Here is a 21,660-nt window from a genome sequence, read left to right on the forward strand (position 1 = left end):
CTTCGTTCTATCAAGTCCATCTCATCCGTGTATGTTTTACTTTAGTCCAATAAGGCTCGTCGACGTTCCATTATGAAGGTACACAAAGGTATCCAATGGATGTGGTCGGTGGCATGCGCTAGCCTCATCACGGCTCTACTAGAAGAGTCTTTCATCGCGTTCGAAGCCTCGGAGGGATCTATCGAGCTTCAGGACGCGACTCTAATTCAAGATGCCGACGACCCTGTAGGTATCGGCATTGCAGTCAATAGCTTGGCCGACGACTTCGAGCAAATCACAGGAACAAAGCCATCCGTACACTTGTGGACAGCCCAGGAAGAAAATAACCAAACCGCGGCATCGGCAGCATTTTCGACAATCATCGCCGATGTTGCAATCATTGCTGGAACAGTCGAATCTGCTATGATTCAGGAGCTTGTCAACAGCGAAAAGATAGAAGTTGAGGACATTCGCGGGAACTGGGAGACGTTTCGAACCCAGGTCGTTGAGAGTCCTTTACCGGGGATATCCCACGCTCTTGTCATCGCGGGAAGCGATAAGCGAGCCGTAATCTTTGGCATATATACTCTTTCTGAGCAGAGTGGACAGTCGCCGTGAGTCTCCTAGCCTTCCTCTTCTGCAGCCAAGCAAGGATCCGGCGTCCAGAATGACAAGCATCCCTACCGCAGTGTTGCAAGAATGAGGAAGGCATCAGAAATTTGTCCGTAGACTTTGTCGAGCTAATTACATCACTAATATAGTCTACATTGGTGGGCAGACGTGCCGGCGACCAAGCACACCCAAATCTTTGCTCTTAACAAGATCACAACCCACGGCGAGCCCAGCGTGAAATACCGAGGTCTCTTCATCAATGACGAAGCACCCGCACTCGTCGGCTGGTGGGGGAGGAAGAAGAATAACGTGGGAAACTTTACGCTTGACTCCGAGTTGTATCAGCACGTCTTCGACCTGCTCCTCCGACTGAAGGCCAACTTCATCTGGCCTGCCATGTGGGCGAGTTACATCCCCAAGCCCGGGAGAATCTTCTTCACGGATGACCCGCGAAATCAACAAATGGCGGATGATTACGGCATTGTCGTGTCTACGAGCCACCATGAGCCCATGCAACGAGCAAGCAATGAGTGGAAGAAAGATCCAAAGGGCGACTGGGACTGGGTGAACAACAAAGAGAACGTGGTCGCCTTCATGGAAGAGGGGATTCGCCGAGCGGGCAACAATGAGTCCTACTTTACATTGGGAATGCGAGGCACTGACGATGGTCCCATCGATGCTGACGATCCGATTGCTGTTCTTGAGGATGTGTTTGCCACAGAACGGGAGATCTTGGCAAAGTATCACGGAAACAACACGGCGACAAATCGTGAGTCGAACCCACCCCTCCTCAGCAGTTGCCGCTGCTGTACATCTAAGCCTGTTGACTGACTTTAGCTACTGCTCCAGAGGTGTGGACGATATACAAGGAAGTTGCTACATACTATGCGGCTGGCCTGAATCCTCCTGAGGACGTGACCTTGATGTTCACTGACGACAATTGGAGAAATATTCAACGACTACCGACCGATTCAGAGAGTGAGAGAGTCGGAGGCATCGGAGTAAGTCGTCACCTGGATTTCATAAGAGAATAAAATCCTGATATTGGTCCTATACAGGTCTACTTCCACTTCCAGTATGTTGGCAAACCAAAGAGCTGGAAGTCTCAAAACACCAACAACTTTGTAAGTCCACTCTAGTCTCAAGGAAAACATCGTAGGATAACTAAGGCTTCTGACTCTCATCCAGCCCAAAGTCTACAAAGAGCTATCTCAGGCTTACGAGCGCGGCGCCCGACAAATCTGGGTCATGAACGTGGGCGACATCAAGCCCAACGAGCTACCACTTTCTTTTGCCATGGACATGGCATGGAACACGAGCAGGTTCGGTTTTGCCGAAATTCCCTCTTACCTGACGGCACTCGCAGCTCGTGACTTTGGTCTGGAGCACGCCGAAGAGATCTCTTCTGCGCTCATGACGTACAGCCACCTGGTCGGGATGCGCAAGTTCGAGATACTACAGCCCACGACATACTCCATCCTCAACTACCGTGAGGCAGAACGAGTTCTCGAGGCTTGGAAGCAGCTGGCAGACAAGGCTCAGGCTCTTCACGAGGTCGTACCGGAGGATCGTCGCATCGCGTTGTTTCATATTCTCACGTATCCCGCCTTGATCGGATATCACTACCATTTCATCGTGATCAACTCGGGAAGAAATAGGCAATACAGCTACGAGAGGCGAAACGCTGCAAATCTGATTGCCGAACAGGTTCTCCAACATTTTGACGATGACTTCGACCTCACTGAAGAATACGATGCCATGCTAGACGGCAAATGGAAAGGCTTGCTCACTACACCAAAATACGACATGGACCTCACGGACTGGCGGCCCTCGTCCAGCGACGTGGTCGCCAACCTTTCATATGTCCAGCAGCGGCAAGCATTCGACTGGGGTGTCGGCGAGCTCGGAATCTACGTCGAGAACTCTCTCAGCGCATACCGTCAAGGTCGTATCTGCGGCTCTATCCATCCGGCATTACCAACCGACGAGGGCTTTTCTCCAGTCTTGCCGGCTATGGAACCTCACGGGCCAAAGTCCCGACTCATCGAGCTGTTCCACCGTGGCGATCACCGAAAGCCCATCAATTGGACGCTGGAGGTTCCTTACCCTTGGGTTCTTGTGACCACTACTTTCGGCGTCTTGTCTGACGACAAACCCGCGGAGAGAATTGAAGTCTCCATTGATTGGGACTCAGTACCTGCGGACTTCAACGAGACTGTTTCGATTCGCGTGGAGTGGGGTCCGGCTCCTTACTTTGACCTGATTCACATCCCTGTGCTAAACCATCAAGCCCCTGAGGGCTTCATTGGTTTTCCTGAGACGGCCGGCCTCATTTCTATCGAGGGACCTCACTACCAGCGAGCATCCGCTGAATCCGAGAGTGATGTCGGCGTGGCATTCGTACATATCGAGCATCTAGGCTCCCGCTCAGAATCAGGATCCGTCGGCCTGAGACCGTTTACTGCTGCTAGACGGTCCAGAGAAGCAGCTCGTGCCGCATGGATAGAATACGACGTCTACATCTTCTCCAACATCTCGAAAACAATAAACGCGACGGCCTACATCAACGGCGCACTCGACACAGACCCAGACCTTCCGATGGAATTCTCCCTCTCGCTGGCAGATGACGGTGCTGAGAGTAGCGGCACCGCAAACTTTACACGCGTGCTTGGCGACCCTGCTACACCGGGTGATACGCCTCCAGAGTGGAACGACAATGTGGCCGATCATGTGTGGACAAAGGTAGTGCAGCTGCCGCGGATGGGCGTGGGGAAGCATACTCTTCGTTGGCAGGTCAATTCGCCGGAAGTCTATCTTGAGAAGATCGTGTTGGCGGTGAACGGGACTGTCGCGGGGAGTTATCTTGGGCCGCCGGAGACGGTAATAGGATTCTGAGGTGGTCGGCTTCAATTACATGTGATTCAGTACGCGTCGAGGAATGCTTGGTGAGCTGGAAGCGCGGGTTCAGTTGAGATAACGGGGTGCCGAACGCGGGACGTGGTGCGAGGATGGAGACGCGCTCAGGCATGCCATTGCCGCTAGCCACGAGCCGTCCCGAAATAGGGAGGGAGAAATTTACCTGGCCTTGCTAAGACTTCTCGCCGTGTTCAACCGGCATTGTTGTCTCAGATTGCTTCAGCCCTGTCTTTCTTTGATTCGCATGTGGTATTTTATCGGCTCTACAAACAAAGCTTGCAGCAGAGTGGTTGTTTCTTAACAAAGGTCATGTAAGATCATACATGAAGGTGATCTTCACGTGTAAAGTCATCTGTTGATTCTTCTGTAAGCACTGCGTTCGGCTGGACTGGCTTGACTGGGAACGGCATCTGCAGGGGAATTCGCTCAGCCCTTCAGCCTTAGCTACAATGACTTCTCTTGGTCCGCGAGAAACGCGCATACAGCTGTAGGAAAGCTTCTACCTCCACTCCCATACATGTATCTGCTTGATAACCACCTCTCCGCCATGGCCATCTAATCCCTAGCAGGTGACAATTGATCATCGCTATCCACCCCCTCTTCAAACTTCAACATGTCGCCCAAATCGCCTTCAAGTACAAACTCGTCAAATCTTTGGCGCTCTTTCGTCCAAGGGACGACAGACGTCAAGACTCACCACACAGTAGCGACAAATGAAGCCAAAGACACCCTTCTCTCCGCCAACTACCTCGAGGAAGTAGACAAACTGCAAGTTTCCCGCGAGACTCTTGTACCCGACAAAGGACAGAAGTCAACCCCCAAGCGCATCATCATCTGTTGCGACGGGACCTGGCAATCTTCCGTCAGCGGCCAACAGAACATCCCATCCAACGTAACCCGCCTAGCCCGCTCCATCGCGCTGACGGGGTCGGTCAAAGAAGATGGAAAAGAGGATAGCATCTGCCAGCAGGTCGTCTTCTACAGCGCCGGCGTCGGCACGGGCGGTGGTGTGAATATTCTTGAGAGGGGCAGGCAGGCTACTTTCGGCGATGGTCTGGTGGCCAGCGTCATCGAGGCATACAACTTCATCGTTATGAACTATGCCCCGCACGACCAACTCTTTTTCTTTGGGTTCTCTCGAGGGGCATACACAGCTCGCTCGGTCGCGGGACTCATCACGGATATTGGAATCATCCAGCCCCAGGAGATGGATGACTTCCCGGCTTTGTATGACCTCTACCGCAGACATGGCCATAACGACAGCTTTAACTTTCGTTCATCGAAGGAGTACCGACAGTGGATCACCGGTGTTCGCGCAAAGGGGTTCGAAGACTGGCAGGGGCACGAGGAAGAAGATCATCACTGGGACCAAAAGCCGCATAATCTTCCCCCAGAGTTTACTAGAGCCATTGAGGTCGTTGGGGTATTTGATACCGTCGGTAGCTTGGGTATTCCAGGCTTGACCTGGACCCAGAGCGCGACTACCAAAATAGCTAGACTTGCCCCTTGGCTTGGCGTCGATGACCTTGGATTTCACAACCCTTCCCTAAGTAGATGTAAGTCTAGCGTAACCTTACCAGACTAAAAGCCCGGACACATCTGACAAGTTACAGATATCAAGCATGCGTACCATGCACTAGCCCTTGACGAGCATCGGCAGCCATTCACGCCCACCTTGTGGCGTCTCCCGCTCAAGAAGGAGCAATGCCCTGACTGTCACGGACAGCCAAAGGACCAACTTGCCAAGGAGTTCAGGTCACTTTTGAAAGCGAAGTCGAGGGCCACAGAAGACGAACTCTCACAAGCATGGAAGGCCTTGATTGAGCGTGAGATGGCGGACCAGCTCAACGGTGATCAACCTGAGCTGCGGCAGGTTTGGTTCCCTGGCGGCCATATCAATATCGGAGGCGGTAATCCAGGCCTTCTCTACGGCTTTCCCTTTGATTTTGAGCGTGAGTCATCAGATAATCATCTACCGGACCTAGTAAGGAAGCTGACAATGTCGCAGAAATTGCTCTGATTTCCTTCACCTGGATGTGCGACCAGATCAAGACCTTCATCCAGCTCGACGACGAGCACGGATACAAGGATGGGAAGTATACAATGTCGACGCTGGCCGATCGCGAAATCTTATCTCGAAACCGGCTCATCCATCGCTCGCGCCATCAGCAACCCTTCGGTGTAAGCTGGGTGGTGCAGCGCGTGCGCCAGGGGCTGGACTACAGCAAGATTTACGAAATGTTCTTCAAGTCCCCTTTGTACGACCCGGAAGACGCCTGGGCCACGGGGCCAATCGTCGACATATTCGCGCCCATCATGAGAGCCGTGCCGTTCTTGTCAAAGTTTAGAACTCCTGGACAGTATAAGAAAGACGATGTCGGCAATGACCTCGGCCAGACGAATGAGGAGATCCACCCGTCTGTCAACTATCGTGTGGCTAATCATGCCACGTACAATCCTAGATCCCTGGAAGGGTTCATCAGGTCCAAGAAGATGGCGAGTAAAGGAAAGAAGCATGAGTTTCTGTATGAGTGGAAGAAGGGTGACGTTGTCATACCGGAGTATGTAATCAAGCCAGCCGATCTGATCGCCCGCCGCCTGGCCGAAGTTTCGACAGGAGGTAATAAGTTTGTTGACGCCCTGGTGAAAAGAGCCAAGGTTACGCTGCAACGTAGTTGAGCGGTATTTTTGGGTCGAAGGGCCTATATAAACTCCAAACTTCAATCCTGTTCGGCTTCTTTGCGCTCTCGTGTCCACTCAACGGATTTCTGATAGGCATCTCATTGTGGTGGTATTCTTGTCGTTGAAAGCCCCACGTCAGCGAACAGCTGGTGCGTGTCAAAGGGGCAAACAAAACAAGTAAAAGAATGGAATCCTCAAGTATTGAAACAGTCCGGAAGCTCGCTTTTCATTCTTCATGAGGCCCTAAGCGCTGGCGTCTCATTCAGAAGGCTGGGTGCCATGAGTGGGGCCGGAGTCGGTATCGGAGCCCGTCGGCCGACCCAATGTGGGGCTACTGGGTCCACCGCACCCGTACGGCAAAGGATTCCAAACACATAACACGGAAGGAGAGTATCACCTCTCAGGGTTTTTCTCAGGGCCCAATAGGGAGACTATCTTAGAAAAGAAATCCGCGGTCTTCTGTCCAAAAAAATGTCTCTCATTCGCCGTTAGAGTTAACTGGACAACGGGAACCTCAGCAGCAAGCGCGGCCCGGGCAGTTCTCTCCCGTCATCCTCGGCCTGTAGAGAATGAATGAGCCCCTCAGATCCATCGCAAAAGAAGTTTCAGCACTTCAGTCTGGGAACCGTACCATATGAGAGATCTCTTACGTCGGAAGCAAGGCCATGAGACCTAGAAATATAGAGATAGGTGGGAAAAAGCCGAGGACAGTCCGACTCGAACTGGCGACCTCTAGCCAACTGGGTCACACTGGTGGACAAGTACCGGTACCTATTCATGATGCGCGGCAATTGTTATGGCATAGAAGCTCACCAAGATTACTATGGGAACAAATGACAAAAAAACAAGCTGCCTGTGGCATTATGTAGGGTCACCAATTTTCGATTAGCCGAACCAGGCTTACAACTCCACCACTAGACCATAGACACATTCAGACGGTGCTTGTTGAAAGCAATGCCTACTCTTTCCCCTATAGACTGTTCATCGCTCAACTTCATCATTCACGGATCACCTGTAGCCCACTCATGCTCGGTACTTAACTAAACTTCAACTTGCTCCTTCCCATTCCAATGAGTCCTTCCATGCCTTCCTCGTCGTGATTTTCCATCCCTGGTTTCTCTTTTTTTGTTACTCCCACATCACGAATCGTAGCTTTGTGCTTCATCCCCATCTACCACACGAACAACCAGGTTGGTCATTCCGATGCTTTTCGCCGTCTCACTCCCTCATTCAGATGCATGCTAATCAATCTTTCATTTCATTCAGTCCATCTCAATCGCATCTCCATCTTACTTTCACCATGTCGAACTCTTCGGATCCCAAGACCATCGCATCCATGGAGATGGATGAGCCGTCCGTTCCGTTGGACCATCCTTCCGAAGCAGCAGAGGATCAGATTGCCGTCGAGGACATGAGTGGCAGACAGTTTCGCAACTTTCGTCGCAAACAACAATGGGATGCTGAGCGTCTGGCTCGCCGAGCCAACAAAAATCGCGAGAGGAAGCGCCAGCTCTCGGGTCGTGAGTAACCTATTGTAAGCCGCCCTTGGCCAGATCGAAAGTTCTGACAAATATTATCCCGCAGTTCAAGCTCAACTTCCATCCAGCGTTCAGCCGGAAGTTCGCCCGTTCCTCAAGACCACCAAAGCCATGGTTCTACTCACCGACACGATCAAGCAGGCATTCTCCGTCGGCTTCAAATTCACCGATGAGGACTTTCTTCCCAACGACAAGGCAGAGAGTCTTGTCGAAGCTCTTTGTCTCCAGGGCACCCACAGCATCGACAGCATCCGAATCCAGGCGTTTGTCACCCGACTCTTCAGATCGATCAGGAGCCATCGGTTCGGCTACATCCTCAACGATGACGTGCATGAGATGAAGAACCAAGGATTCTATCAGACCGTTGCGGATGAGATCAAGGCCAAGGGAATCGTCGGTGGCGGTCTCACCCCATCCTCGCACAAGATCGATGTCTCCCCCAAGACCTGCCAGGCCATGCACGAGCTCTTCGTCAACGGCCGCAAGGCTTACCTTCGTGATCTGGTTGAGAGCGATGAGATGAAGGAGGGTGTCTACACCCAGAAGATGAAGGAGCTGATCGAAGCCGTCGATTACTGGATGAGATACCTCGACAAGTACCAGGAGGAACGCCAGGGAGGTGTTGCAGAGGACGATGAGATGTTCACTGTCTTCAATGACGTGGCTCTCTCGTAGTACAAACAGTATCCACGATAGACTACTACGGCGGGAATGATGATAATTGAAGAAGTCTGATCTTTGGTAGACGCAAGAGATGTAGCAAGAACTGTGTGATGAAGGATTCCACTGTAATGCCTTGACATGTAAAGATGCCTTTCCTTAAGCCAGATCCCTGTTCAACCAACATTCGGATTGAGCGACTCGCCAAAACCAGGTGAGGTTGCGTGGTTCCATTTTATAGAGAGCGAGGCCACCAAAAAATACATGAGGTTGTCGGGTGACCAGAGAATGGGTGCTCCAAAGGGTCTAAAAGGTGCTGATTGTAGCCGACTCGGCGATTGTGAATTTGATAGCCCATTGTCAAGTGAGCCATCGTGTAATTATGGCCATGTGTACTATACTCAGATGTTCGGGAGGGTAGCTAAATAGTGCTTCTAGTGTCAAGTAACAGGAATCTTAAGGGGAGTCTGTTGCATTTGCGACTGATATATGTTTGAAACTCATAAACGCAATGGGCTACAACCTCACTGATACTGCGAGCAAAGGCTGATTTGGATCAATCTATTAGGAAATCAAAGAGTTCTTCCTCCCGCTTGCCTGTGCCTTTTCGCTCATAGTCGAAGGTCGCGATATGCTGGTCGTCCAAATCTCTGCTCTTTACACCCATCTCCATTCCGAGATGTGGACTTCACCCTGAATAGGGGTGACTACCTCCTCAGCCTCACGACAGTGCGGTTGGAACAGGAGGATATCCAAATGCGTATTCATCCTACCACCCTCCGATCATGAATCTATCGCAACCCAGTCCGCTCCTTCCCTTTTCGATTGCTTCCTCAAGAGTCAGGCCTCAAGAAGCGAGGGCACAACTTCACATTCACTGACCGCTCTCAAAATTGCCTCGCAGATTCTTCTCTTCCCCCAATCTAAGTGCCAAGAGCTCATCCTCTTCTTCTTCCTCCCTGTTCCTCTTCCTCCAGCTTCATCATCATCTCAATCGCCGATTTCTTCGCCTTCACCTTCACCTTCAACCTCCCCTTCTTCTTCCCTCATCGAGCTATTTTACGCCGAACCACTACTTACCAGATACCCTGAGCCGGCCTCAACCTCAATTTTCTCTTCGACAATTCGGTCCGGTACCTTTTGTTTCTCGCTGTCCTCAGCCGTACGCGCCACGAACTTCCCAGTCGTCGACATCCTTCCACGACACCTTGTGAGTTAATTCCATCGGAGTTAGGGACGAGCAAAGCTGACATTCACTCCCAGTATCTCCTTTAACCTCCTCCAAAAGTCTGGTAACTTTTGGACCCTATCGGCTGGACCGTCAAACTCTCTCAGCCTTCACGACTTCCTGTGCCGGGATTCATCTCCGCAAAGCCGTCTACACGACCTTTCTGGCCTCATAAGTTGCTATAAGAAGACGCTCCTTCTCCCCAAAGGTTAGTTACTCCTGCTCGGAAATCCATCACTCATCTCAACTAAATCTTTTCTACTTTACAGAGCTCAGAGATCGCATCGCGGCCCATCATCCAACCGTACCTATTCTCTTCTATCTCTACATACTCATTCACCTCAACTCAAGATGCCTTTCTTGAAGCCCGCCCCGCGCTCTGCGAACATTCGGATCGAGAGAGTGGCCAAGGTCAAGGTCAACGTCCTGAAGCCCGTCTCATCCGGAGTGAAAAAGCCCGGTCACGTCACCAAGTCGTCTCCTTCCTCCGCCAAGGGCAAGTCGTCGCCCAAGCCTCCTTCCAAGGTCGACAAGGTCATCAAGAAGACCTCGACCGAGAGCACCAAGGCCAAGTCGACTGAGCTCAAGTCGCCCAACGCCAGGACCGATCCCAAGACGCCGAAGCCCAAGACCAAAGGCAAGCCGATCAACAAGGCCTCTGGTGACCCTGCCCCTATTCCCAGCAGTACAAAGACAAGCAACAGGGTCACCAAGCGCACCAAGAAGACCAAGGAACTTCCCAAGGGCCTAGTCGCAATCGGCTCCTTCGGCTCCGCGGCGGCAACCCACCGAGCCCAGCTGGGCGCGGGCAAGTCCAACGTCCGCCTCCTGCCCACGGCGCTCCCTGTTCCTCTTCCTTCTAAGAAGGAAGAGGTTGAGGCGAGCGCCAAGGGCAGCGCGGAGCCGAAGGAGAAGAAGAAGAAGAAGGTCACGATTGCTTCGGTTGGCCTTACCACGCCCTCCCCCACGCCCAGCCGTGGCTCGAGCGTGAGCAGGAAGCAGTAATCGTGGGATTTGGGACCCCGGCCCGGGCATAAAATGCCAAAAGATGTCGAATTGGTCAGGAATGATGGGCAACTAGGTACTATGAGGAGTTCTTTGGCGTTTTGTTATCAAGGCATGGCTGGCTCCATCGCTTCACTGAATTGATTACTGTTTTCGCGCTCAATAACTTGATTTACTTTGTGCTTCTCGTGAAACAATGCTGGAATTGACTCATCGTCTCGCAGGAAACATGACTTCAATCGTGTTGATTCATCTCGAATAACTATGGTGGTATTGGTCGTTGACCAAAAGCACATCAAGGCTTGCCTCTCGCTTAAAGGTATCATCCTCATAACATGTCCGTGCCATGCTAAAACGCCGTAAAAGTACCTTGTAACGAACTCCCCTCGTCCTTTTTTCCATCCCAGATCTAACATAGTAATACACTTCAGGTCGCTCATGTGTCTTAGACCTCCATTTCGCCCTCTTCAATCATCCGTCCTAGAATGAGGCTCTGTATGACAAGCTCGTTGCTCAACGTCCTGATTCTCTTTGGCGGTCGGGGAGCGTCGTCTGTTGCTGGCGCAGCCCTCTTCCGCTTCTTCGATGCTTTCGTAGGCTTCGACGAGGGGGCAACAGTGCTGAATAATCCTTCCTCCGATCCAGTGTGTTCATCAACATAGACCCAGTCGAACGGGTCTTCCAGTAGTTCTCGCTGCCTTAGGGTTTCTTTTGCTTCATCGACGCTGTATGCCCTTGACAGTGTGGCGCCGAGGACATGTGCCAAGAACACGTATGGCATCTTCTTTTCTTCCGCCCTAGATTTTTTCATCACGAGGAGGATTTGGCTGCCTTCCAGCATCTTCGGCCTCCTCTCAATGACGTCCACAAGTCGTGCGTCAGTGGCCGGATAGGGCGCGAGATAGCGCGATCGGATGGCATCGCGGAGGAAAGTGGATTGACCAGCGCAGAGCAGATACGGGAGCCAATCGACCACAGCCCCTTTCGAAACGCAAGTAGCAATCCAACGGTCCGAAATGCACGGTAGCCCTAGAGCGAGAGCCTGCATGTACTTGACCTTGCGAGAATGACCATCAGCGATCAAGGCGGTGAAACCAATGGTCTGCGCAAACGGGGTCAGCGTTAGTGGATTTTCATCCCTCGTTTCTGAGGCTGGGCTGGTTGCCGTGCTTCCGAGAGCGTTGGGCTCGAAGAGCTCGTCAAAGCCATTGCTCAACAACAAGCCTCCGCACTGTAGAATCATTTTCTCTATTTCGCGACTTTGACCCATTCGTTGCTCGAAGTGATCCACTTTTTCACCGTCCTTTTTCGATTGGAAAGATATCGCGAATGCCATGCCAGCAAAGATAGGAGGCTTGCTAGCGTTGTCTTTAGACGTCGATGTGTGAGAGAGCATCGATAGACGGCTGCCTCTGACGCTAGTCTTCGGAGGTTGAATGATGCTGTTCTCGAATCCGTTGACGGATGGTGATCGATGGAGCTCATCTGTCGACGCGGAATCGAGGCGAGTTGCCCTCCGAACCTGCTTCCGGGTTCCTTGCTTGGCAGCCCTTGATCCGGTGGCGAGTGTAGGCAAGGCCCTGGCTGGCTGACGTCCGCGTTTGGACTTATCTGGTGAGAGAGGTGGTAGTTCCACCGATTCTTGTGATGCAGTCGGACTCTTGGAGGATGGAACCGGCGTAGTTGTGAGTACGCTGAGCGTTGATGTTGTTGAGCCAGGAGCAGTTGGAGCGGCGGGATTGGCACGAGTGTCGGGCGTTGCCGGACATTGCTCGGCAAGACTCTCACTAAGAACCGTACCTGGAGGCCCAACACCATTGACAGCCTTTGGTAGGGGCGGTGAAGACGGCATAGGTGGCTCGCCGCTCACCGTTGAATTCATTACTGCATGGATTCCATCTTTTGGTTGAGCTGTCGCCTCGTCGACCACGGTAGCACCATTTCCCTGCGAGAGTCGACGTGCATCTGGCTCCTCTTTAGTAGGCGATGTAGCAAGGTTGGTTGCGGCGGCATCTGAGGACACGGCGGCACTATTAGTACCTTTGAGAACCTGTGCCTTGAGGGTTGGCTTGGACTTGCGGCTCGAGCGGCGAGAAGGCTGAGGGAGAGAGGGCTCTGGGGTCTCGGGTAAAAGCTCGACCTCGGCTTCAATGTCCTTTGGCTGGATCACCGGTGCATCTGGTTCCTCGGCCTGTTGTGACTTCTTAACGTCAACTGACGCGTCTAGCGGTACATCATCTTTCCCTTCCGGCCGAGATTGAGTGTTGTTGGGACTGGTTTCCGGTATGAGGAGGTCTTTGGGCCGAGATCCGTTGCCCGAACTTTCTGTGCCAGGTGCCACGCCATTTGAGGTAGACTTCTGGGTTGGCCCGGCGCTGTCGGGCACCGCATCGTTGCTCGAGACAAGGCCATTTTTCGTGCCATTGCCTACTTCCACAGTGTCAGGCGACTTTCTGGTACGAGTTGGCTGATCGGTTGCGTGGCCTTGTGAATCGGCTACTGTGAACCCGTCGCCCTCATCTTCGGATGCAGTCGAGTTCTCGTCAGCACGTCGAGCACGGTATCGCATCCTCTTCGGCGGGGGTTTCCTCGGCTTTCGAGTCGTTGAGGGCACTTCTACAGACGCATTAGAGCTTGCGCGCTGCACAGGAATAGCTGTAAGATCTTGCGCAGCCGCCTTCTTCTTCATTGCCGCACGTTTCCTCCGCTCGACTTTCGCGGCCACGTCATCGGATTCCTCTCCCGAAAGCTCGGGCTGGACCTCGGCACTCTTTCTTTTCCTCTTTTGTGATTCCATCATGCTTTCGTAAATGCCCATTGGTTCTGGTAGGCTCCGTGTGTTTATGGCGGGCATTTGCGGTGACTCCGGTATAGTGCCATCTTCGAGAGGCGCAGAGTTGCTCGGGCTATGTTGGTGGTCGTAGGGGGCCGGGCCTTCGACTCGCAGAGCTTGAGGACTCGAGGACAGCAAATCGGGAGGCGATGTGACGTTGTACCGGTTCTTAAGAGGCGACGTCTCGGCTATGTTGGGTGATATGGAGTTGTGGGCATACACGTGTGGCGATGGTCTCGAAGAGGTAGGGCTGAAATGCTTCACGGCGGATGAGAACTGCGTCTGGCCAAAAAGTTGAGATCCTGCTAAAGCAGGGTCGCCTAGCTTCTTCCCAGCAAAAGGGTTATGACGTTGCGCTGGGGTCTGTGGCGGAGGGGCGGTCGGCAGCAAAGGGGACTGGCCGTCGGTACGCTGAACGGAGGATTGTTGTTGAGAACTGGAGGTGCGATTCCGCCAAGCTCCACGGGTATGTACAGGGGCGGCATGGTCGGGGAAAGATGAAGGCTCTTCGTCGCCCTGAGTATCGCCCTGGGTGTCGCTTTGGATTAGATGGTCGAGATTGCCGAAGTCGACAACTGCGGAATCCTCCTCGTTAATCGCTGGCTGCTCGGCGCTGTGGTCCTGCGAAATGGGACTCGTCTCGATGAATGAAGGGCCTTCGTAGTAGTTCTCGTAGTCCCGATCGTCGTTATCTTGAGTAGGAGATTGCTGCGAGACGTCCATCTTGACTTTCGTGTAGAGCGCGCGGCCCGAAGCTCTAGGGAGGGCATTGACTTTCCTCGCGGTTCTGTCGGTAGTGCATGATGCGAGAACCTCGTCAGGTATCGGATTTATCGCGTCGTAGTGGACATGAGGCTTTGGTTGTGATGCAAGACGATTGAAATGGTCTCGAATGTTGAGTTTTGTCGAGGGCAGGCTCGCAGGAATTGTGTCGGAGTCTGGGCCGCAATCTGGGTCAGCGGCATCCGCAGCGGCAGCGACAACAGGCAACGCGGGTAACGGAGTTTCGTGATCAAGGTCGTGCTGGGGTAGCTATTCTGGTCAGTGCCATCCCAGCCCCATGTGAGACATCCTTGTCGAGTCGGTGGGGGCGTGACAAACCGCGCTTTTTGTACTCGCTACCAGAGGAGCAGTGCTGGGGAAAGATTGAGCAGTGCGCTGACTTTCGCTTTGGCTTAACGGATCGGAATGGCGCAAAAGAAGACTGTCGCGATGTCGTTTATTGCCTCTCGAAGTGTGTCGCGACGCGGTGGACGATGGTCTTGGGGGCGAGCTGCTTGTCTATGGTGGTGCCCGAAATAGTTAGCGCAAAGTCGCAGCAAGGCCTGTGTCGTCGCAGTGCTAAACTGTCGCAATCAATCCAGTCCAATCCAATCCATTGCACAGCAGCAGAGCCACCAGACATGCTCAGGGCAGGCAGAAAATACGCCTCCACTGGGGGGAAACGCCACCCTAGAAAAAGCAAATATGGCCGTACGTACCACGCCGATCCCGTATTCTGCCACATATCGGTCGAAAATGGCTTGGCTATCTTGCGATTCGTTATTGCCCTCGATGGCCTTCTTCTCTGCCGCTTGAAGGGTTTTGGACCGCGGCATCGTGACATTCCATTGTCGAACCGGCTTTGACTTGGTGAACAGCGATGTGAATGACGCGACAGTCCAGGGAATCAAAGATGGTGGGGGAGGGAAAAGGTAGCAGGGGTTGAGGACGCGAGCGGATCAGACACGAGACCAACACGGTACCACGTGACCAAGTTCATCATCCTACATCAGCGGGGCCGACTTACGTAAGCTCTGCGCTGCACACTCGCTCCTGCTCTCCCGTCTTCCAGCATTTCCTTCCTTGGAATGAAGTGAGGAAGGTACCCTACCTTGTTGGCCCGGAAAGAGCATCGTTTGATCTGATAGAGAAGTCTTCGAATGCTTGAAATTCCAAAAACTCTCACAATGAAGAGGCAACTACAGAGATCATTGTATGGCACAAAGCCTGGATTTTGCTTATTTCGCGTCTATTGATGAGGCCTTTCTTAACTGTTCTGAAAGGTGGAAGGCTTCGGTATGAAGGAACAGATCACGGATCGGCTTTGTCGCAGCTCGACCACAAGGCCTTTGATTTGACTGTAAATCTGTCAAAGCATCAAGTGATCATTATTGAGAATCGTGGTTCAAAGAATTATTCTGCTCGCTATGCAGCGCTATCCCAAACGTGTGGGAATGCAAGTATAACTAGGCCTAGGCCGGCCATTGTAGGTAGTAGAGATGCAGAAACCTAGTCTGACTGTTGACTTATTTTTGTTTCCAGAGGAGATATTCTCACAGGTAAGTGTTCCCACAAGTCCGACAGCTAATTGCGCGATAGAAAAAATGACGAGGGAGAAACCGCATCCATCTTATCTAGTAGACCACCCGCCCACCCATACCTTACAACATAAACAAGTGAGCAAGTATAAGAAAGGCATGACTTAGACAGAAGTTCACGACCAAAGAACATGAGACCTCTTCAAATACGCTGAAAAGTCGTCGACGAAAGCAGAATCACTAGGAGGGTGACCAACCCACAACCGGACATCCTCGCCCTACTCTTTTTACCAATATGTCGCCCAGGTGTCCCCGGATCCCCCGCCGCTTCTAACGTAGTAAGCTAGGGTAAGCGTAGGTGAGCGGGGTGAGCGTATAGGTCAAGAATCGGGTTACGGGAACGAAATTACTATTATCAAGACTTAAATAACCACCAGCTTTCTATAATCATTACTTACGCGTATCACAGTTTTGAATACTATAAAATACGATTTTACTAAATAAAATTAAAGAGCTATATAGGACTTTAAATACGTAATCTTCTCGCTTAATAAAACTCTAATACTACTTTAATTATAAAATTACTTTTTAAATAGTAGCGTAATAATTAGTTTTATTTACGTAATATACTATTTATAATAAATTTTTAATTTAAATATTCAAAATTATATCATTTTATAAAACGTTTATATATATATTAAACGTTTTTATAAAAATAATAAAACTAATTTAATTATAATAATAATATTACGACTTAATATATATAACTAAGACTAGGCCTACCCCATAAGCTTATAATAGCTATAATACGCTATATATATAAAAATACTAATATAAGAATTACCTTAATAAAATAAAAGAATTATAAATAAGTTATATAATAATAAAAAGAACTAATAAATAATAAGTAGTTTATAAATAAGATTAATAAAATAAAAATAATTTATCCTTATAAAATTAATATTATAATATTAGTTCTAATTATAAAGAAATTATTTAAGTAATATACGGGATTTATATATAAAATAAGCTCGAATTGCTTTAAAATAAACTTTTATAACTTTTTTAATAATTAACTTAATACTAAATTTTATAATTATTTTTAACTATTTATATTAAGAACCTTTTAATAAAATTATAATTAATTACTAAAAATTTATTTATTTTATAATTTATAAATATAAGTTTAAAAGCTATTTATAATTATAATATTATAATTTAGCTTTATAACCCTAAGTTTTATTAATATATTTTATTATAACTAACTAATTACAATATTTTAATTATTCTTATTTAATAAGTTAATTTTATAAAACTTATTAATAATAAAAACAAAAATATTTTTAATAATATTTTACTTATTTCTTCTTTTTAAAAAATAATAATTTAAAAACTTAATCAATAAACTAATTATTATTAATAATAATATACTTAACGTTTTTATAATTTTAATAAGAACGTTATTTTTAATTAAAAGATTATATTTAAATAAAACGCGTTATTAAAAATATTAAATATAATTAAAAACTAATTAAGCTCTTTAATAATAATACTACGTACTTAGCTTAAATTTAAAAAAAGAAATATTATTGTTATATAAAATATAATAAATAAAATTATAATAATTTTAAAGTTAAAAAAGAAATTAATAGCTTAATTTAAGAAATTAATTTATAGGGCCGCTATTAAGATTATTAAAACTTTAATAAATAATAAAAAGCTTAAACTTAACTTTTTATTATTTTTAATAATATTAATAAATATTTTAAAAGTTTTTAATTTGAATTAAATTTTATTAAACTTTTATATTACGAACTTTTATAATAAAACTAAACGAGTTATTTATATAATAATTTTTTTAAAAACAAGCTTTAAAATAATTTAAACTTTTTTAAAAAAAGTTTTTTTATAATAATAATTATTTTAAAAACTATAAAAACGAAATTATTATAATTTTTATTAATATAATAGGATTTTAGAATATTTTAAAATTACTTTTTTAAAACTTAAACGAGGTTGTTACGACCCAACACGCATGACAAGGCCAGGGCCTGCCCCACAGGACCTACGGCGGCTACCACACCATATATGCGGGAACACGAACTCAGGGCGACTCCTCTCGGGACGGAAGAACTATGGGACAAGTCACGTGACGATAAGAGATAAGGAACTCCGTACGTTCGAGATACGGGGTCCGTCCTTTCACGATACGGAACCCGTATGTTCAGAACACGGGAACCGTTGGGTAAACATACGGACAAAGAATATGTTCAGGAACGAGACTTGTATATAGTGTGGACTTGAGCCGGGCACAAGGACAGACTTCCATAGCTTCTTCAGCAATCAACTTAGTATCAGATCTTACGATCGCTTTCAGCTATCTTCACTGAGAACCCTTCTGACAAGACTACGATTGATCACCGAAGCCCTACCCACCTTACGATTTACAGACATAGCTTCAGGAAGCTATCCACGACTACGACACTGTTTACTTAGTTATCGCAGCCTCAACTTCTGCAATACACTCACTACGACTAGCTGGCCGTAACACTTTGATTGCTCCTGTTCAGTAAGTTCACTCTACGAAAAACTAACTAAACAGTACGAACGATGTCGTCCCGCGCCTCAGCCAAATCTCCTACCCCGGGCTCTTCAGCCTCTTCCAAACAACCTGTTCGAAGCCTGGCCGAGGAAATGGAGACAGCTCCTATGAACGTCGACTCCGACGATGAGGTCACCCTCAAAAAGAGACCTACGATCGACTCGAGAGAGTCAAGAAAGGAGACGCAGACATCGCCAAGGTACAGACCATGTACAACGAAACCGCGAATGAGCTCCAAAACCTCAAGATCATGATCCAGCAGTTCGGGAATGGCCCTCAGCGCATTCAGGACCTGGAGAACGAAGTCATCCGACTCAGAGAACAAGAAGCAAGTACCAATGTTCAGGCGCTTCAGAGAGGTCAACACTCGAGCCGCTGCCAACATCATTGGTACCCCATCCAGGAGGACGACAGAAACTCAAACTCAGCGCACCCATCACCTATGACGGCACCCCAGGTACTTCAAGGGATTTCTGATTCAAGTCAAAACTATCAGAACTTCCATCACGGAGACTTCACCAGCGAAACCGAGAAAGTTGTGCACGCCGCCAGCTTCCTCGGGACGAGCCCTCAAGTGGTTTGAACCTATCCAGGAAGAATATCTCAGCAAAGAAACTCTTGACGAGTGCTCTACTGAAGTACGCGACATCTACAGTAACTTCAATGGATTCGAAGAAGCTCTCAGGTCCCTATTCCAGGACCCTGACGAGAAACGACAAGCTGAACGCGACCTAGCGCAGCTACGACAAACCAAATCGGCAAAGGAATATTCCGCCGAATTCAGACGTCTCAGTGCCCAACTGGACCTCACTGACGACACCAAAATGTTCATGTTCTACCAAGGACTGAAGGACGAAGTCAAGGACGAGCTGGTCAAGCTCGACAGACCAGAAGACTTCCTTCAGTACGGAGAACTCGCCATCAGAATTGACAACCGACTCTATGAACGCAAGAAGGAAAGGAAGGAACGACCTAACACCGGACGCAAGTACCAATGGCAACCTCAACGCAGTTTCCAGGCGAACCAGCGACCTCGCAACAACTGGAACAACAACCGACAAAGCACTGCCTACGGACAACATGACGGTCCCATGGATCTCAGTGTCGCCAAGAGAGAAGACAACCGCCCCAGGAAGGACTTCAAATGCTACAACTGCGACAAGCCAGGACACATGGCTAGAGACTGCCGACAACCCAAACGCATCCAACACCAACCCGTTCCAGAAAAACGAGCCAATATCGCGAGCAAGGAAATTCCCACGCACAACTCTCATGGACGGCTTGTTACGACGACAACTGCCTTATTCACCAAGACAGTAAGGAACAAACCGGATGGTACCCTAAAAAACCCAAGAACAACGAACGACCCGGATACGACACCACCCCACCACCTGTCAAGACCCTAGCGGTGGCAACCAAAGAAGAAGAGATACCCATCTACCGACCTCTCACCTCGAGGATAACAACATCGAATGTGTCGCCATACCTCAAATCTGCCAGAATATAGAAGAGAAGGCCAAGACAGACCCCATCATGAAGGATACCTTCATCTCCTTGAAGAAAGAATCATGCAAAGACTTCAGGCAAGTACAAGGGAGCAACTCCTCAAATTCGAAGAAAGAGGCCCTGACACAGAAGAAATCATGGGTAATCTCGCCCACATGGCACGACGAAACAACAAGAAACAACTTAGGAAGAAGGACCCCCATCGGACGACATCCCGACCAAATCCATCTGTGTGATGCGACGAGACGACGGAAACAAAAAATTCATTCGCAAGGTCAAAGAACAACTCAAGAACCTAGAACGCGAAGACAAAATCGAAGTAATCAAGAGGCCCAATCTTGACTTCGAAATCAAGAATGGAAAGGTAGACTTTCGACTCAAGAAGGACGAACTTGAGATCGGCTCCAGCAGCCACACCTTCGACGAAGAATCACCCTATGATTCGGACGAACCTCGCGACGTCGCTCGACGACGTGCTCAGACGGAGATCGACCATGGATTCTATCCTAGTGTGGACGACACCAGCTCTGATGAGGAACCCGAAGAACCACGGTGTAAGAACATTGATCCGTACGAAGACGACCAGACAGTACAGTTCCACGGAACTAGTCAACCTAAGGAAGTACCTATGACACCACTAGTCAGGAGATAGCCTTGCTCAACACCAAGGACGCATTCCACGAAGAATTATTTTGGGCAGAATGCCTCGACGATAAGTGTCTCTGGCATCTCTCACCCAAGAAAGAAAGTCGCTTCTACCCCCGAAGACGCGACGACCGACCTATCAAGGACGTCTACGTCGACGACCAACTACCGAACTGGACGCTCACATACTTCAATGGACTCGACAAGGCAACATTCGAACCAGACCCATGCTTTCCTATGCGATGCCAGAACAGCAACGACATGGAATGGGACGAATGTAGACACGACCATTGTCAGATCCACTACGTTCCCAAATCCCAAGCCTGGAGGGAACGAGAGGAACAAATTGAACAAGAAGCACGACTGAGAAACAGACTGTCAAAAACTAGGAAGGCCAATCAAAGGAACGACGAAAGGCGAAAATCGAAGACAAGTTCCTATGTGCAACCAGACAGTGCAACGACGCACACCTATGGGTCAAACTCGAAATACACGGACACAGACTGCGCGCTATAATCGACAGCGGCGCACAAGGAAGTTTCATATCACCAAGAGTAATGAACAAACTCGACCTACCATGGGTATGGAAGGACAATCCATACAAACTACAAACGGTAGAAGGAGAAAGAGTTGACTATGATGACGGATATGTCAATCGAGAGACCGTACACCTTTCGACATATATCAACGATCAACAAGAACAACTACAGTACGACATCACGGAGATTGGAGACATCGACGTCATCCTAGGAATCTCGTGGTTACGAAAACACAACCCACGGATAGATTGGACCACTGGCCAGGTCCTATGGGAAAATCCAGTCACTGAACGACCTAAGAAAAAGGGTTCAAACGGATTTCAAGCAACACCTGAAGAACAAGAACAAACACGATACATAGCCTTCATCAGGACGATAGAAGACGACAGGATGTTCGCACTGGTACCGACGATCGAGGATCGCAACGACTCCAGACTATACCCGAGGAGTACCGATATACACGAAACTATTCATGGAACCTGAAGAAACAGGGTTACCAGAACACAGCAGCTGGGATATGGAAATCGAACTCAAAGAAGGAACGCAACCCGGGTTCTATCCAATATACCCTATGAATCAAGAAGAACAAGACTATCTCGACGAGTACATCGACGA

The 21,660-nt window shown here is 48.9% G+C and overlaps 4 protein-coding genes and 1 further gene across 4 annotated transcripts; 4 read left to right on the top strand and 1 right to left on the bottom strand.

Moving 5' to 3' along the window:
* Positions 1 to 72: 72 nt before the first annotated feature.
* On the top strand, positions 73 to 3,486 carry HER10_EVM0000940 (uncharacterized protein; the record flags this gene model as incomplete). The annotated part of the gene is made up of 5 exons (XM_035470705.1): positions 73 to 593; positions 741 to 1,360; positions 1,441 to 1,592; positions 1,650 to 1,715; positions 1,780 to 3,486. 5 exons carry the CDS (start codon positions 73 to 75, stop codon positions 3,484 to 3,486), a joined length of 3,066 nt encoding a protein of 1,021 aa, XP_035332100.1.
* Positions 3,487 to 3,835: 349 nt separating this feature from the next.
* Positions 3,836 to 6,956, top strand: HER10_EVM0006632 (peptidoglycan binding domain-containing protein). Its single transcript, XM_035476213.1, has 3 exons — positions 3,836 to 5,063; positions 5,121 to 5,459; positions 5,516 to 6,956. Exons 1-3 carry the CDS (start codon positions 4,121 to 4,123, stop codon positions 6,184 to 6,186), a joined length of 1,953 nt encoding a protein of 650 aa, XP_035332790.1. The 5' UTR covers positions 3,836 to 4,120; the 3' UTR covers positions 6,187 to 6,956.
* A 533-nt stretch (positions 6,957 to 7,489) lies between these two features.
* On the top strand, positions 7,490 to 8,402 carry HER10_EVM0004324 (uncharacterized protein; the record flags this gene model as incomplete). The annotated part of the gene is made up of 2 exons (XM_035473973.1): positions 7,490 to 7,709; positions 7,774 to 8,402. The coding sequence occupies 2 exons, from the start codon at positions 7,490 to 7,492 to the stop codon at positions 8,400 to 8,402; spliced, it is 849 nt and encodes a 282-aa protein (XP_035332482.1).
* Positions 8,403 to 9,966: 1,564 nt separating this feature from the next.
* On the top strand, positions 9,967 to 10,620 carry HER10_EVM0010115.
* A 253-nt stretch (positions 10,621 to 10,873) lies between these two features.
* Positions 10,874 to 15,118, bottom strand: HER10_EVM0003856 (UbiD family decarboxylase). Its single transcript, XM_035473519.1, has 3 exons — positions 14,935 to 15,118; positions 14,555 to 14,734; positions 10,874 to 14,485 (listed from the first exon to the last, which is right to left on the bottom strand). The coding sequence occupies exons 1-3, from the start codon at positions 15,049 to 15,051 to the stop codon at positions 11,066 to 11,068; spliced, it is 3,717 nt and encodes a 1,238-aa protein (XP_035332437.1). The 5' UTR covers positions 15,052 to 15,118; the 3' UTR covers positions 10,874 to 11,065.
* Between the last annotated feature and the right edge of the window lie 6,542 nt (positions 15,119 to 21,660).

This window comes from Colletotrichum scovillei, assembly GCF_011075155.1.
Source record: "Colletotrichum scovillei strain TJNH1 chromosome Unknown Contig00006, whole genome shotgun sequence".
NCBI classification, from domain to species: Eukaryota; Fungi; Ascomycota; class Sordariomycetes; order Glomerellales; family Glomerellaceae; genus Colletotrichum; species Colletotrichum scovillei.

Bases quoted from the DNA above. Each gene is read 5' to 3' on its own strand.
- HER10_EVM0006632 (XM_035476213.1), top strand. From the start codon at position 4,121: ATGTCGCCCAAATCGCCTTCAAGTACAAACTCGTCAAATCTTTGGCGC. The intron at 5,064-5,120 runs GTAAGTCTAGCG...GACAAGTTACAG, and splicing joins CAACCCTTCCCTAAGTAGAT to ATATCAAGCATGCGTACCAT. The intron at 5,460-5,515 runs GTGAGTCATCAG...ACAATGTCGCAG, and splicing joins CTTTCCCTTTGATTTTGAGC to AAATTGCTCTGATTTCCTTC.
- HER10_EVM0003856 (XM_035473519.1), bottom strand. From the start codon at position 15,051: ATGCCGCGGTCCAAAACCCTTCAAGCGGCAGAGAAGAAGGCCATCGAG. The intron at 14,735-14,934 runs GTACGTACGGCC...GCACCACCATAG, and splicing joins CAGAATACGGGATCGGCGTG to ACAAGCAGCTCGCCCCCAAG. The intron at 14,486-14,554 runs GTTTGTCACGCC...TGACCAGAATAG, and splicing joins TAGCGAGTACAAAAAGCGCG to CTACCCCAGCACGACCTTGA.